The following is an 18404-nucleotide window of genomic DNA, read 5'->3' as shown; positions in this document are numbered from 1 at the left end:
GGCTGTTGATTTGGGAGCAATGGGAGAACAATGGGAAGCCCTCCAACTAGGTTTCTATGGGGTCAGTGCGGTTGCCTTGGTGAGAACTGACTAGGAAGACCAGCAAGGTGTGAAAGAGAGCTTACTCAGGGAACCACGTCTGGATGTGCAGCGTACTTGGAAATGAGTGGTATCAGCGACTGAAGGCAGAGGAAGACAGTGACTCCTGAAACACTGCTCGAAGGACTAGGTGAATAGGACTCATGGAGGGGCAGGAAGGGAAAGGGGAAGCATGATAAAAAAGACAGCTGTGATTAATGTACAAAACACTTTGTATGCTATTCTTATTATTTTAACTTTAATTTATCCAACAGAATATAAATAACTGACTTGCACCTATATTCAAAACATTATGTAACCGCCAAGCCAAAATAGTGTGCCATTAGTTTACTAAGACTTCAGGAAACTTAAATCTTAATGAATATCACATGTGTGTCTGTGTGTGTGTGTGTGTGTGTGCTTGAACCTTTACAAAGGATGTAATATATCCTTGTGTATGTGTGTGTGAACCTTTATCAACCAATGCCATATGTATTTGTGTACACGTATATTTGTGTGTACACTGTGTTTTCATCCCTTGTGAATATTGGGAATTCACACATTATAAAAGCAATTATTCATTGAAAAAATAGGTTTTTAAAGGTGTGTAAGTCACAGAACTTAAATTATACCTGTTTATCTGAAGAAAAAGACTCCATCGATCCTTGATTATACAAATAAGTCATAAAGTCATCTGCTAGAAAATACCTAAATATAAGAAAGAGGGAATTTTAAAAACTTTCTTTTTTGAAACAGTAAACTGACAACCTCAGACCAAATCTCACCCATCCTACATTTGTAAAGAGGGTTTACTGGGGCAGAGCACACCATTTGTCACACACTGTCTATGGCAGCTTTCGTGGCTCAAGCGCAGAGCTAAATCCTTTTGACAGATACTATTTGGCAGGAAATTTTGTGATTTTCACCATAACTTCATGGAGAAAAATGTCTGCTAATACTCGGACAGAAGAAATATTTTTGAGATACACTTCAACTTTATGCACAGAAAAACATTTAATAAAATAATTTTCCTAATGCCATTAACTTTTAAAAGGAGACTGCAACACAAAGGGGAAAAGTGTTTTTACATTCACTGAGATGTAAATCAGATGAAAAAGTGTGGCAATTTTCTGATCTCTCCATGGAAATCCTATGGCTTTGTGCAAGCTTTACTTTTATAACAAAATATAAATTAATATTCATTTTAGCACATGTATTAAATTTAAAGACAGACCTTTTCTAGTATCGCTCTCTGTACATACTCTCTTTTTAGTTATGCTGCCTCACGTCACACTCACTGTTCACTCAAGGTAACATCCCCGACTACCCAGAAGCTTCTGCTGTCTACTGAAATCTACCTCAAAAACTTCACATGTGACCCCCTTGTTATCACATGTGCAATGTAGTTTGAAGCCAAATAGAATGACTCTGGAACATTCTACACACCTAGCTACATTCCCCTTCTTTAAAATATTTCCTCAGGTTTGGAGGAACAAGATGGTGGCATAGGAGGAACACAATAAAACAGGTGGTGAAGGAACAGCTGAAGAGAAGCAGAGAGGGCCCAATCCTGGGAAGTAAGAGAGGGCATAAAGCAGCAGTGTGAATCCGGGAGACCTGTGGACACAGGCAAGCAGCAGACAGTGGAGTGGTACAGCGACTGAATTTGAATTGATCTGAATTCTGTGGCAAAGGCTCTGGGAGGACAACAGTGAGCTGAATATATGCTCAGCCAGAAGAACTCACCACTGGCTCAGGGCACTCCACTGGTCCCACTGGGAAAATCACACCAACGTGGCATCTCATGGGTTCTATTAAAATAGGTCAGGATTGTCCTCAGACCTAACTGACAGCAGGTTGCAGCAAGGAGTGAAAAGAAAAAACAAATCTGGAAATGAGCACCAGGGAGAGGCCTCTGATACAGTTGGAAGTCACAACTGATGTCTCTCTAATCCAGGATGCTACTGGAACCCTGAGAGGGAGAAAGGCTTGGAAGACAACAGTGTGGCCACCAGATGTGATAACAGGGGCAACATGGGATCTATGGCTTGAGAGACACCAGCAGAAGTGTAGCACGGGAGGCTGGGACAAAAAGCCCAGGACCCGATAGATTCACTACTAAATTCTGCCAAACATTTCAAGAACTTACCCCAAGAATCCATAAGCCATTTAAAATAGCAGGAAAAAAAGCAATCATTCCAAATGCTTCTATGAAAACAACATTACCTTAATACCAAAACAGAGGAAATTACCGACCAATACCCCTGACACAAATAGAGGCAAAAATCCTCAACAAAAAACTAACCATTATACTCCAACAGCGCATCAGACAGATCATGTACCCATATCAGATGGGATTTATCTCTGTTATACCAGGGGTGATCAAACATACACAATTGAATAAATGTGATACACCATATCCACAAATTGAAAAATAAAAACCATATGATCATTTTAACAGATGAAGAGAAGGCAGTTGATAAAATCCTATACCACTTCATTCTAAAATCTTTCAGCAAGATAGACACAGCAGGAACCTTTTAAAACACAATCAAACCAATATATGAAAACCCAACATCATGCCTAATGGGGAAAGACTGAAAGATTTTTTCAATAAGATCTGGAACTAGACAAGGATGTCAATTTTTACCACTGCTATTCAACAGAGTATTGAAGTCTTCATCAATGCTATTAGACAAGGTCAAGAAATTTAGGAAATTTAAATTGGAAATAAGAAATGAAAATGATCTTCATTAGCAGATGACATGATTCTCTATATAGGAAAACCAAAAGAGTCAGTCAAAACACTATTGGAACTTATAATAAAATTTGGCAGATTAGCAGAGTATAAAACAAATGAACCTAAGGCACAAACACACAAATAAAGAAATAAATACACAGATACATAAACCACATATACACAAATAACTCTATGACTGAAAAGAACTTGTAAGTACAATCCCCTTTAAATAGTGGAGAAAAACTTTAAATACCTTGGAATAAACCTAATCATGCTCCTAGTTTGGTAAAATCAACATAATCAAAATGTTCATATTACCAAAAGTAACACAGAATCAATGTGATTCCAGTCAAAATCCCCACAACATTTTTCTAAGAACTGGTAAACACAAACGACCACAAATAGTCACAGCTAAACTGATGAAGAAACATAAAATTGGAAGAGTCACAATTCCATACCTCATTAAAGGGCAGTGGTCATTAAAACAGTCTGGTACTGGTACAGACATATGGAACATCAATGGGACAGAACAGAGGCCCCAGAAGGGAGCCCACATAAGTACAGCCAACTCATTTTCGACAAGAAAACTGAAAATAATCCAGGGAAAACACCTGTTCTCTTCAACAAACACTGTTAGGACAACTGAATAGCAGATATAGCAGTAAGAAGCAAGACACCAGACCTGTCTCCTTACAAAAATATCATCTCTAAATGGATTAAATACCTAAATCTACACCCAGAAGCCATCAAACTATTAGAGGAAAGCATGGAAGAACTCTGTATGATATAAGCACTGGTAAAAGCTTCTTAGAAAAGTCACCAAAAGCACAGGCGTTCAAAATCAAAATGAACAAAGAGGCCTACAATCAAACTAAGAAGCTTCTGTACAACAAAGGAAATGATTGACACCATAATGAGGCAACTAGTAGCATGGAAGACTATATTTGCATAATAGACAACAAATTCTGTAGAAAAGGCTCCAAAATCTGGCAGACCAATATCCAGAATTTACAAAGAGCTTCAGAAATATAACAACTTCGTGGCTAAAGTCCTTGCCTTGCATCTGCCAGGATCCTATTTCGGCACAGTCTTCACCAAGACACATGATAATCAAGCTCTCTTCAGTTGAACATAAGGAAAAGATCCTTAAATGTACACATGACAAAAATCAACTGACATATACAGGGATGCCAATTAAATTCACAGGAGACCTCTCACAGGAAACTCTACAGGCAAGAAGAGAATGGAGCGACATATTCCAGATTCTAAAAGAAAAAAATTGTCAGCCTAGGATAACATACCCAGCAAAGCTTTCCTTTGTCTTTGAAAATGAAATAAAATTCTTCCACAGTAAAGAAAAGTTAAAAGAGTATGCCTCTTCCAAACCTGCCCTACAAATGATACTTCAAGATGTTCTCTTGACAGAGAAAATGAATAGCACCCACCAAAACCAAAGGTAAATGCAAAGAACATCCCAGTAAAATAACAACAGAAGACTAAAACAATGAACAATCCATTGCTAAAATGATGGGACCAAATTACCACCCATTCATATTAACCCTGAATATAAATGGCTTAAAATCATCAATCAAATGCCATAGATTAGTAAACTGGATTAAAAAACAAAACCCATGTATTTGCTGCCTACAGGAGACACATCTCACCCACAAAGATCAGAGGCAACTACATCTCATGGATTTTGATTTTTTTTTTTTTGTTGTTGGCTTCAACTCTTCAAAACACTTTCTTCTTATTAAATTCTTCACTGACTCACAGATCATACAGTAGCATCATTTTCTTCAAGAACGTTCTTTATTTTCTTTTTCATTTCTTCAGTGACACATTAGTCATTCAGTAAAGTGTTATTTAACTTCCTGGCGTTGTCAATTTCTGCTTTTCTTCCTGTTGTTGATTTTGTTCTGTGGCTTTTCAGTTAAGCAGATGTATAGAAACTGTGTAATGGAGACTATCATATCTAGCAGCATGTTATTTAACTTCATGGCATTTTATTTTATTTTTTTTTTTTTTTAAGATTTTATTATTATTGGAAAGCCGGATATACAGAGAGGAGAGACAGAGAGGAAGATCTTCCATCCGATGTTTCACTCCCCAAGTGAGCCGCAACGGGCCGGTACGCGCCAATCCGATGCCGGGACCAGGAACCTCTTCCGGGTCTCCCACGCGGGTGCAGGGTCCCAAGGCTTTGGGCTGTCCTCTCCTGCTTTCCCAGGCCACAAGCAGGGAGCTGGACGGGAAGTGGAGCTGCCGGGATTAGAACCGGCGCCCATATGGGATCCCGGGGCTTTCAAGGCGAGGACTTTAGCCGCTAGGCCACGCCGCCGGGCCCCTTCATGGCATTTTAAATTCTATTTTTCTTCCTGCTGTTTGTATTGCAGATCTTCATATAAGGGGAGGTATAATGTGTAATGTGTAATATAACTGTGTAATGGAGACTATCCTATCCAAATGTGAGGATATAATGCAGTATGCATTTCTACTTCCACACTAAAGATGGACTCCCAATAAAACTGTTTACTATATCTTGACAATAAGATGCTGCATTCTCTACCATTGTCCATGCCCGCAATGATGGACATATGACTATGTATGCTGTGTATGAAGAACTATACTATAGTAATGATATAGGGGAACTCAGTGAAGGGGGGAGGGAATTGGGGATGGGATAAGGGAAATCCCAGGATCTAAGGAACTGTATCATAAAATGATAATAACAGAAAGAAGTACAATAAAAAAAGAAATTGTAAAACATCTACTCGATACAATACTACTCTGTCATTAAAATGAACAGAAGTCTACCATTTGCTACAAAATTTTCCCAACTAGTAGCCGTTATGCTCAGTAAAATAAGCCAATCCAAACAGACAAATATGATATGTTCTCTCTGGTCCAACGCATCATTCAAGCAAATTACAAGTTAAATAGATACATAGGTAAATGTGTATATATGTATATTCTCATAGATGAACTGCCTAATGAAGACTAAGATACCAGAAATTGAAGATAATGTTGCATTGCGCATCTCTACTACTGGATAAAAGAACTTCCAATGACACCAATGGATATCATTTCTTTCTGATTTCTCTCAGATATTTTTGTTTATTCTTATAACTTCATTCTCTAGATCATTCCTTCATCCATTAAATGTTTCATGATATTTAATTATATGTTGTTTTCCCTTCTCACTGTTTTAAAAAGATTTACTTATTTTTATTGGAAAGTCAGAAACCAAGAGAAGGAGAGATAGAGAGGAAGATCTTTCATTCACTGATTCACTCCCCAAGTGGCCGCAACATTCAGAGCTGAGTCAATCCAAAGCCAGGAGCCCAGAGTCTCTTTCAGGAGTGCAGGGTTTCAAGGCTTTGGACCATCCTCAACTGCTTTCTCAGGCCACAAGCAGGGAGCTGGATGGGAAGTAGGGCTGCTGGGATAAGAACCAGCACTGATATTGGATCCCAGTGCATTCAAGGCAAGGACTTTAGCCACTAGGCTACCATACCAGGCCCCCTTCTCACTTTTAACATTTACTCTCTCCTCTTATTTTAAATCTGTATGTGACTTTGATTATTAACAATACATAAATAATAAAATAAAACAAAGAATAAAAATTACCTTCGCTTAAGGTGCACGGTATACATTGTCTCATTGATTGGAATAAAATAGGATATCTGTTCCTAGGGAATCCATAAAAACTTAAAGTCAACACAAATTTAATATAAGCAAAAAATATTAACATAACCAAATAGCAAACTGATGAAATTGTCTTGGATTCATGTAAGTTTATAATCTGTTAAAAAATACTTTAGAATGTTAACATTTGCTATTACATGTGCTACTAATTCTACTTTCAAAAAATGAAATCCAATCTGAGAATTCATATGGGTAAAAATGTAAACATTCCAACTCTGTAACTTTTATGAAAGAACACAAAATGTGCATATTGACAAGTTAGTTGGCATCACTTACATGATCGGTTATTCTACATCAATGGAATTTTATCTGGCAGAAACTCACTTTCTTAAACACTGTCATGCGCTTTATTACATATTTCCTGTATTTTCAAGAGAAGATACTTAATTGAAATCTGGTGTTTTGACTATATCATCATTTCCAAGTTAGAACAGAAATGGCAGTAGGTTTGAACAGTAGGTTCTGTAGGTACATGAACTTCAGAGATAAGGGTTAAATCCTATTCAAATTTAAATAAATATGAAAAAAGTTGGAGAATAAGTGGAAAAAACAACTGTTGAAGCAATGAAACATAAAGTGATATAAGACTGTAGAAAATACAAGCATTTCAAGGTCTACAAAAATATAAAGCCATTAAAACTCTTCATAAGTCAGTCAGAACAAGATGTTTTTTAAAAGTGTGGTGAATTGTCAAAAATAAAACAAGAAACTTTAAATGTTTGACAGTAAGTTCAGTTAGTACCATGAAACTTCTGATAAGGTGAACTAACAACACATTATACTAACCTCCGCTGAAACTCGTAATTTCAGCATAATCCTGAGAAACATAAGAGAAGCCCAAGTTGAGGGTCGTTATTTTAAAAAACAAAACACAGAGGAGTGCCAAGAAACAGCAATAGCTGCATTCTTGCACCTGATTCTGTTGGACTGGATCCAGGAATTAGCACAGGGCATCATTTTCTTGCAAATCCCAAAGCAATTATTTAGTTAATCCTAATGTCATCACTTTTTGCTTTGTTTTTAGTTTCAATAAAATATGCTCACATGATTACACAGCATGTAGAGTTTCAAGAAAAAGGAGTGAGCTCTATATGGGAGTTCTGCGTAGTATATTGCACTTTGCTATAAATCTAAAATTGTGCCAAATTTTAAATGTTTTTGACAGACAGAAAGTATGGTATGCAATCAATGTAACAATAAGCAGCCTGTACCAACATGTGGGACTTAAAACAAGCTACCCAACTGAACAAGCAGCAGAAGAGATTCACCTATCACCTGATAATTGACTAGCTTCTACTTCATTCATTGCACACATCACTAGGGAAAGCAAAGGCAGGTGCCAACTTTTACTTGCTGACTACGCCTTTCTATCCACTTGTCTGATTCATCCCTCTTCCATATGGAATGTACTCTTGCATGTATCACCCTGAAAGACATGGTCTCCACAAATTATTCCTGACATAAATGAAAACATGTGCATGCCCCTTTTTTAATATAACCCATTATTTCTCCTTCTCAAACCTGATAAAAACTGCCAGACCACTCACCAAATCCTATGAGGCTATGTACATTTTGGTTTGGGGCTAGTTTTAAAGTAAAAGTTGTTTACCAAGGATACTACCTGAATTTCTCCCACCTGGAGGATTTGTCTTAACTATTGTCATTAAAATTCAGTTAAGAAATCAGGTATAGTGTAGCAACTATCTTGCTTTCTATCCATCACGGTTCTAAAATAAGGAAGAAACAGTACACTCTCACATGAACACATGCTTGTGTTGACATCTATTCATATTCGTAGTGACACAATGATATAATACTATCAAAATGGCAATAACATTCAAAATGTGGAACAAGACATTAGGCACAGTGGCTAAAACACTGACATCCCATGTTGCAATTTCAGTCCTCAGCTCCACTCCTTTCTCCAACTCCTCAACAATGTGCATCCTGTCAGGCCACAGTGACTAACTTTCTTCATGCGCGACGGACACCTGGGTTTAACTCCTGCTTCTCATCTTGAGCCACATGCTGGTCATTATGACTGTTTGAGAGTGAACCTACAGATGGTTTCTCTCATTCATGATCCTGTTCCCTCTTACAACTCTCCTTTCCTCTCTATCACTCTCAAATTATTTCATGTTTGACAATAAATAAATTTCAACATGAGTTTTAGAAGGGGCATCCAAGTCATAGCACAGGTCCTCCTCTGATACTCACACTCATTGTAAATTGCTGACTAAATGACCTGAGCCTACAATTCTCACTTTTCAATACATTCATGATATTGAATCATAGTCATCAATACTATAGTCCTCATAATTACCATTTACTCTCCATATGTCAATTATGTAAAATACTGCATTTGCAAATATCTTTATGCCACCTATTTAACAGCACAGTTCACCAAGTGAAATTCTTGGTAACTGTACCATGACATGTCAGATTACCAATGGTCCTTCGTCACAGGAAATATTATTTACAGTACCAATGAGGTGGTACATAATCCAACTCCAGAATCCCATTCTTAGGATCAGCAACTGGAACAATGCCAGTTCTGATATCAACTGTCTTGTTTGAATTAAAAACAAACTGATTCTAAAATCCAAAGTATTTTGCAAGTGACTTTATGAAGAGGTGTTCTCATGAGTAATCAATGGCAGAATGAAGAAAAAGATCAGTAAGGTGTAGAACTGGACCATGGAAATATGGTTTCAAGTGAAGAAAAACAACAAGGTCTTGCAAAGTTTCTGCGTTTATGCACGTCAAGGCATAAAAGCAAAGATGAAGACTCTCCACAACAATCAAGCACCAACTCCAGAATCTTTTGGATGAAATAATGACAATATCCCCAAAAACTTCTGGTGAAATGTCTAAGAATGAGCCATTAGCAGAGGTATCCACAGAATCAGATTAGTTGAGAAGTGAACCAAACACATAAAAGAAATCACTGGATAAAAATTACACACCAACAGTACCAAATATGCACACGTAAGTGAAAGCATACATAAATCACCTTTTAAAGAAGCGATCAAAATCTAACTCTGAGGGAAATCCAAGATGGCAAATTAGAGTAGGGTTGCAAACAGAAGAAGGGCTATGGGACAAGGCAGATGATAAATACAGCTGAATAGGCAACTCTGCCACAAAGAGTGAGCAGATTTCACAGGTGGCCAGTGGAAAGAACCGGAGCTGCATGAACACCAGGAAGGCAAAGAAGCACCTGGAATTAGTGCCTGCAACCCTAGACCACCAGGACAACAGTGAGCAGACAGTGTGACTTGCAGCCTCAGTATTTGGGTGCACAGGGAGGTTGACCGGCCAGGCTTCCATGCAGGTACACACAGGTGTGGTGGAGCATACACCCTGCTGTCGAGATCAGCCAGGGAGAGTCTGGAGGAGACTGTTGCAGGGGGATGAACAGTGGTTGGGACTTTAACCATGCTGACTGGGACCGATGACCCAAAACCCCCCAAGGAGTAAGAGCATGGCTGGGTGACACAGGCACACAGTGACAACCCCAGCACCTGTGAATGAATGCTAAATACCAGCGAAGTTTGACACAATGTTCAGGGCAGCAATACCAGAGGTGATCCAGCAGGAAATAGATGGAAACCAGGGAAGAACGGCATGCTGGGTGACCATCAGACGCAGTAGGCCCATATCCCAGAACCCTGGCAGGATGCCCATGCAAACAGCCTCTCTGAACACATCACATTAATCCAAACACCTGCAAAAGGGCACGGGAGCTGAAGGTGGCAGAACTCAGTCCTGACCAATGCCACAAGCTTCAACTACAACACAGTGAGTGGAGACTGAGTGACACTGCTTACGCATAATCAGACATCCAGGGCCATATTTCACTCATTCTAGAACCTTCAGAGGGGTGTGGGAAGGGTATAAAAACTGCCCAAACAAGTTCTGAAAAGGGCAGCCAACCACAGAGTGTAAGAACCAGTGAGGGAGCCCAAGCTTATTATCAGCAGCCCAAACTTATTATCAGACACAAGGATCACATAACACTGATCTCAACACCAAGACATGTCAACCTTAATCAGCCAAACTCACACCCATAACAAAAGTTGAATGTAAAAAAGAAAGAAAAAAGATATATTGGTGTTAAAAAGGCTAATCTTTAACAATCTCCAAATACATAAAGCCACAGTGACACAGCTAAAACACAAAAGCTATCAGATCACAAGACCCACCACATCAACCCAGAATGACCAAGGTAAAAAGACACAGCCAAGTTCCCAAAACAGTGAAAATACACCTTAACTGCCAAGGTAAAAGATTCAACCATACTCCTAAAAATGGAAGAACAAGACATTGAGGAATTACCCAGAAAAATGTTTAGAAAAATTATAATAAAGCTCTACAAAGTCAGCGAGAAGCAGATACAAGAGTGTAGGAAAATTAGGGACTATGTAACATAGGAGACAGAAACATTGAAGTGGAATCAAACTGAATTATTAGAAATGAAAAGCTCATTAACACAAATCAAACATAAAACAGAAAGTCTCGACAATAGAATGAGCAACACAAAGGAAAGAATCTCAGAATTAGAAGATAATGCATGTGGAAAAAAAAAAAAGCAAAAAACCCAGAGTATCAAAAATCTGGAAGACGAATGGAGTAAGGTTAAGAAAGTCATGCTCGGCGCCAGGCACCATGGCCTAGTGGCTAAAAACCTTGCCTTGAATGTGCCGCTATCCCATATGGGGGTGCTGGTTCTAATCCCGGCAGCTCCACTTCCCATCCAGCTCCCTGCTTGTGGCCTGGGAAAGCAGTCAAGGACAGCCCAAAGCCTTGGGACCCTGCACCCATGTGGGAGACCTGGAGGAAGTTCCTGGCTCCTGGCTTCGGATCGGCACAGCACCAGCCGTTGTGTTCACTTGGGGAGTGAATCATCGGACGGAAGATCTTCCTCTCTGTCTCTCCTCCTCTTTGTATATCTGACTTTGTAATAAAAATAAATAAATCTTAAAAAAAAAAAAAGATTGTCCCAACTGGAGGTCATTATGCTTAGTGAAATCAGCCAGTCCCCAAGGTACAAATATTGTGTGTTCTCTCTGATACAAGACAGCCTTAACGCTAAAGAACAAAATAAACAGATATAGGTGATCAAGTATGTAATAGTTGGTGCTGGGGTCTCCCTCCCCCCTCCTCCAAGTCCCTTCCTCTTCCCTGTTCTCCCCTTCAGTGTCACAATGGGTGACTTTCATGAATTTTCCCCAAGTATATACATTTATTCTCACAGATTAACCAAGTAATGGATACTAAAATACCACCAAGTAAAAGCATGTTGTAAAGCATGTCTCTACTCCAGAATAGAAGCAGGACTCCCAATGGAACATGCATATATACCTTTACCGTATGATACTAGATTTTATTCCTTTGCCTGTAACGACCATAACATGATACATTTAAATAGCAGAAACGTAAACTTGCAAGTGTTATTAATGGACTATAACACTGTGATAATTCAGGGAAATATGAAGAGAGCGGGAAATGAAGAAAGAACAGAAAGTTGAGAGAACATTAAGTATCTTCCAAGAGTTAAGACAAACATGACAGAAATAGCACAATTACAATGCATCAAAATGTACATGGCGCAAAAGTAAAAAATAAATAATACAGTTTATAAACCATAACTGAAAGCAAGGCCCATCAGGAAAACATGATCACAAACAAGGTGAAAATGATACAAAACATGACAATATAAAACAAAAGTAGTTACAAAAGAGTAGCACAAAAGATATGTGGTCATGAATGAGACAATTTAGCTTAAGAATATGTGAAGAAGATAGCATGGGGAATAAACTGACATTAAAAATATTTTAGAAATTATAATTTTGAAAAAGGAAAAGTCTATGATAGAAAGCACAAGAAAAAAGTTTTAGTACTTCCCAAAATATTTCCAAGAGATTTGCAAAAAGGATGAAATCCTGTCAAATGTATTTTATGAGGCTAGCGTTATTCAATATCAAAATCAAACCAAGACACAATACCAATACCAAAAAAAAAAGCCTACAACTTAATATCAATGATGAATAAGATGCAAAAATTTGGGCCCAGTGCATTAGCCTAGCAGCTAAAACCCTTGCCTTGCACGCACCAGGATCTCTGATGGGCACCAATTCTAATCCCAGCAGCTCCACTTCCCATCCAGCTCCCTGCTTGTGGCCTGGGAAAGCAGTCGAGGACGGCCCAAAGCCTTGGGACCCTGCACCCGCATGGGAGACCCAGGGAATGATCCAGCTCCTGGCTTTGGATCGGCTCAGCTCCCACCGTTGTGTTCACTTGGGGAGTGAACCATCAGACACATCTGCCTCTCTGTCTCTCCTCCTTTCTGTATACCTGCCTTTCCAATAGGAATGAGTAAATCTTAAAAAAAAAAAAAAAAAGGTTGCAGAGGCTGCTCATGCCTGCACGCTGCACCCCTCCTGCCTGACACACCACTCATGTTAAAACAACTTGGAAATGGCTCCAGAGGCTCCATACTTGGCCCCGTCTGCCTCCTGTTGTGCTAGGTGAGTTAACTACAGGGAAACTTTGGGCTCCAGCAGGTCCCTTCTTGCCTCCTGCACCTGGAAACTTTGGTAGAGCTTTCAGTCTGATTGGAGGATGAGAGCTTGAACCCCCTGACTTCTGTGCTGTGGCACAGCGGCTCCCAAAGTGTCCAGAGAGCTGCTGTCACCATGCTTGGACAATAAACGCTGCTCCTAGCAAGCCACACTCGGGTCCAGTGTGATCTCCTAGTCTTTGCAGTATCTCTCCTCGTGTGCAACAACATCAATAAATGCAAGAAAGTATTTTCTTTTCCAATCAAAATAGCATAATTGAGAACTATTGCGCACAAAGTGAAGACTAAGGAAGGAATTTTGAGTTAAAAGGCATTTTTCTTATAACGTGCACTTCTTCTGACTCTCCTGGGTACCTTGCTAATGTCACTCAAATAAGATACTTAATTCTTCTACCTTGTTTTCTGAATTTGAACTTTCAAAAGTAATGTATCATGAGAAAATATCAGATACTAAGCAGACGCAGCATATGATTTGTGTATTTGTTTTGTAATCAAAACTTTAAATTTCTTATTCATATATTGGAAACATATATCCATACTATAGTGAATTGATGAATAGCCAAGCAACAAATAGACATAGACACATAAAAGAAGTAAATGAAAAATATCCCTTACAGATTGTACTTCTGAATTATCACTGACATTCCCTCCGATTTTCTCTGGTACTATGATTTGTAGAAATGGATTTTCAGATCCTGAAAAATAAAAAGAACAATGTTTGATTAAGTACCTATGCAGGTTCTCCTATAAATTATAAAAGCCATTCAAATACTTCATTTTTTGAAAGGCCACACATGATCATCATGACAGAATTTAAAACAGTAAGGAGGTCAAGTTATACAAAATTTTCTGTACTTGGAGAAATACACAACAACTAGACAAAAAAATCAACAATATACATCAAAAAAAAACTTTCAGGGCTGGTACAATGATCCAATAGGCTGAGCATCGTATGGCAATGCTGGCATCCATAGAGGTGCCAGACTTAGTCCCAGCAGCCCACTTCTGCTCCAGTTCGCTGCTTATGGCCTTGGAAAGGCAATGGAGAATGGCTCGTGTTCTTGTCGCCTGCATCCACACGGGAGCTCTGGAAGACACTCCTGGCTTCAGATTAGCTCTGCTCTGGCTGTTGCAGCTATTTGAGGAGTGAACCCATAGATGCAAGATCTCTCTCTATGTTTCTCCTTCTCGTTGTAACTCTGCCTTCCATATAAAATAAATCTTTGGAAAAAAAGCTTGTGAGGCCTGGTGTTTAGCATGACCAGTTGACATGCTCACATCCCATAAGGAGGTACCTGAGAGAGAGAGAGCAAGGAAGAAAGGAAGGAAGGAGGGAAGGAAGGAGAAAAGGAAGGAAGTCAGGAGTGAAGTTATTTGAAAAAATAGACTAAAAAGTACAATCTGTTTTTGGAAAATCTGATAATTCATTAAAACTGAGATGTCAAATCAAGTTTTGAGTTGGTTCCTAAGATAAAAATTCACATAGAAACATGAGAAAAAACTAAAATTCGTTTGGTCAATTAAGTTAAAATGCACAAATTCCTTGCAGCGATGGTGAGAGATTAGTGTAGGGGATCTAAAGGGATAGAGGACACAGAGATTAAAGAAACAATTACCGTGCGCAGTTCCCTTGCACGTACTATGATCATACGCCCCAACGTGCTTCAGAAGAAAGAATATGCCTTGGTGAGGAAAGCATGAGAATCTTACAATCTCTGTGATGCCTGTCAACTGTAGGGCAGAGATAACTAGAAGGGATGCCGAAACAGAACAGGGAATGACAGGATTCTTAACTGGAAGAAGACGGTGGAACCATTTAACTGTCATGACAAGGAGGTCAGAGAATGGCCAGGAGAAGCTGGGCAAAGGCAGTGCGGTCAGGTGCCGTACCTATGGGGATCCCTCCCAGTGTGGGCTAGCATTCGACCTATCCAATGGCTCATTGAGAAGAGTTAGTTCCCGTTGGATAGGACCTTGCAATGCTGCCACAGTAATACATTAGCAAGTCCCACGTTTCCAAAAATTTTGCACGTGCCTTATATCCTTCTATTATGACTACGCACCAAGGGAACGGGAGGAATCAAAATTTATTTATGTAAAAGTATTAAGTAAATATATATTCTGTATTCATGGAAGTTTAGCATTATCAAGCTGTCAGATTGAAGAATGAACCAAAATTCCAACAAGTGATTTTGTAGATACCAACAATTTGGTTCTAAAGGTCCTATGGAGAGATACACAAGCCTGAGCAGTCAGCTCAGTGCTGAAGGAAAACAAACATTGCCACACCTCACACATTCCTTTATCATAAAAGCATAGTATAACATCAGAGCAAAAACAGAAAAAATTAGATCAACAAGATGACAAAAACACCAAGAAAGAGATATTCACCTACATACTCTCACTTGATGTTTGTCAAAGGAGTGAAGGCGAAACAACAGAGCAGGTATTCAAAAATGGCGCAACAAAAACATTAAAAAACTGCACACTTTAAACCTAAAAATTAATTTCAAATACAAACTTAAGTTCAAACTGTAACACTGATACATACAGACACATATACGCACCTACACAACTCAATAACAATTATGATTCAGCATAAAAAGAGAGAAATTCTATTTGCAACAAAATGGCCTCAAGTTGACACTGGGTGACAAACGGTGACGTTGCCATGGAGTTCAAGGCGTTTCACAGCTGTTTGCACAAGCTGTGAAGTGTGTAGCTCCTCCACAAAACACACGGCACAACACGCACGCACACTCCAAGGCTGTCCCTCTCACGGGTCGCCATCTGCCCCCGACCGACCGCCCGTCCAGCGCTCACAGGCCCGTCTGACGCCCACGGGGACCCCTCAGCACAAGAAAGGCCTTGCTGTGCGTGCGAGGGGCTCCAGGGGCGGCCGTGCCTTACCGGGTCCTGACGCCTGCGAGCCCCTGAGCCCGGCGAGCAGCAGCAGCAGCAGCAGCAGGTGGAACATGGTGTGCTCTGCTCTGCCGCCTCCGAGCGCGGACTGGGGGCGCGGCCGTTGGTCGCAGGGAGTCGGGCGCCTTTACCCGTCTCGTCGCGCGTTCGAGGCCGCGGAGCGCGGGACTCCCGTGGACACCAGTGCCCTGCGCGGCCCTCTCCTGACCCCGCGGCCACCCCAGCCAGGCCACCCTAGCCAGGGCATCCGCGCCCCGACCCCCGGGGCCGTCCCCACACACGTTCCCCTCCATTTTTCTTTCTTTCTTTTTTTTTTTTTAAGTTTTATTTCTATTGGACAGTCAGATATACAGAGAGGAGAGAAACAGAGGGGAAGATCATCCATCGTTCTTTCACGCCCCAAGCAGTTGTAACGGCCGGAACTGCACCAATCCGAAGCCAAGAGGCCGAAGTCTCCTCCAGGTCTCCCACGCGAGTGCAGGGTCCCAAGGGTTTGGACCGTACTTGACTGATTTCCCAGCCACAAGCAGGGAACTGGATGGGAAGTGTTCAAGGCATGGACTTTAGCCACTAGGCTACCTCTCTGGGCCCTCCCCTCCATTCTGATGGCCTCAAAGAACTGATGCGTTTTCCTTTAATGTGCTTTAGCAGTAGTCTGGCCAGTTAGACAACGTCTGTGAGAGTTTGAAACTTAATTGATGAGATTTTAACCTTAATAATTACGAAGTTACTGGGAAGCAAGAGGATTTCTAATATTTTATTTATTTTAAATGAACACTGATGTTCTACCTAACTCCAGTGAGACTGGCCCACATTCAAAAGTCTACTAACAACACCTGCTGGTGTGGATGTGGGGAGAAAGGCACCCTGCTGCACAGTCATCTGGAGGTTACTACAGTCACTCTGGAAGACAGGGTGGAGAACTGAAAATCCACCTGCCGTGTGAGCCAGCTAGCCCACTGCTGGAGATATATCTAAAAGAAATGAAATATATGAGAAGGGGATCTGTAATCCTATATTTCCAACCGCACAATCTACAATAGCAAAGACATGAAAACAACCCAGATGCCTGTCACAGGAAAAGTGAATAAAGAAACTGTTACATCTACCCCATGGAATACCATTCAACAATTAAAAAGAATGAAATTCTACCATTTGCATACAATGTTCCAAACTAGATACCTTTATTTCAGTGAAATAAGTCAATTTCAAAAGGACAAATATCATATGTTCTCTCTGGTATAAAGCAAGCTTCATGCACAGATCAATAAGACAAAAAGTAGGCAAACAATAGAACTCATACAGAGAATAAAGCAAATGGACTTAACTGAAATCTATAGAACCTTTCAACCTACATACACACAAAACACTTTTTCTTAAGTACACAGAGCCTTTTCAAGGATTGATCACATTATATGCCACAAAGCAAACCTCAGTAAATTTGAAAAAATCAAATTCATACCATGTAATTTCTCAGATCACTAAGGAGTGAAACTGAATATTAACAATTTATTTAATTGACTGACAATGTAACACAGTGTACCGAAACTTACGGCACACAGCAAAGGTAGTACAAAGAGGAAAGTTCATTTGCAATGAGTGCCTGTGTCACAAATTTGATTATCCTAACTAAACAAAAATAGGAGGGAGAATATAAGAATGAACACAGAGATGAAAAGGGAAATACAACAATGGATACCTCAGACATACATAGAATAATCAGGAACTATTACAGGCAACTATATGCCAACAATCAGAAGATCTACAAAATGGATAGATTTCTGGACACACACCATTTACCAAAACTGTGTCATGAGATAATAGAAAAATCGCAATAGACCTGTAACCAGACTGGAAAGTGAATCAGTAATTAAATCTCTCCCAACAAAGAAAAGCCCAGGACTAAAAGGCTCCACTGATGAGTTCTATCTAACAAGCTATCCAAACAGCAGAAAGGGAGGAAATCCTTCCAGATTCTGTGAAGCAAACATCACCTTAATACCAAACCCATATAGAGAGACACAACAGAGAAAGACATCTACAGACCAATATACATGATGAGCAAAAATTCTATACAAAAAACTAACCAAGAGAATCCAACCATGTATCAGACATTCACCTGAACCAACTGGGATTTATCTCTGAAATGCAGGTATGGTTTAAGCTATGTAAATCAATAAATGTGATACACCACATCAACAAAATTAAGAATAAAAACCACATGATTTACTCAATAGACATGGAGAAGGAATTTGATGAAATTCAACATACCTCATGCTAAAAAAAAAATCCTAAGTAACTAGGCATAAAAGGAGCATTACAGAATACAATCAAAGCAATATACAAAAAAAAAAAAAACCCAACATTATACTG

At 39.7% G+C, this 18404-nt stretch overlaps 1 protein-coding gene across 1 annotated transcript in view; it reads right to left on the bottom strand.

Annotated features, from left to right (window-relative positions):
* LOC101519231 (disintegrin and metalloproteinase domain-containing protein 32-like) overlaps positions 1-18404 on the bottom strand; it is a 69544-nt gene that overhangs the window by 48227 nt on the left and 2913 nt on the right. Inside the window, exons 2-4 of the mRNA XM_058669784.1 lie at positions 13725-13804; positions 6449-6510; positions 711-786 (exon numbers count right to left, since the gene is read on the bottom strand). Of these exons, the coding sequence (XP_058525767.1) occupies positions 711-786; positions 6449-6510; positions 13725-13804 (218 nt within the window). The remainder of the gene's footprint in view (positions 1-710; positions 787-6448; positions 6511-13724; positions 13805-18404) is intronic.

The sequence above is a fragment of the Ochotona princeps genome, chromosome 11 (assembly GCF_030435755.1).
Source record: "Ochotona princeps isolate mOchPri1 chromosome 11, mOchPri1.hap1, whole genome shotgun sequence".
Taxonomy (NCBI): domain Eukaryota; kingdom Metazoa; phylum Chordata; class Mammalia; order Lagomorpha; family Ochotonidae; genus Ochotona; species Ochotona princeps.
This window is presented reverse-complemented; position numbering and strand designations above follow the sequence as displayed.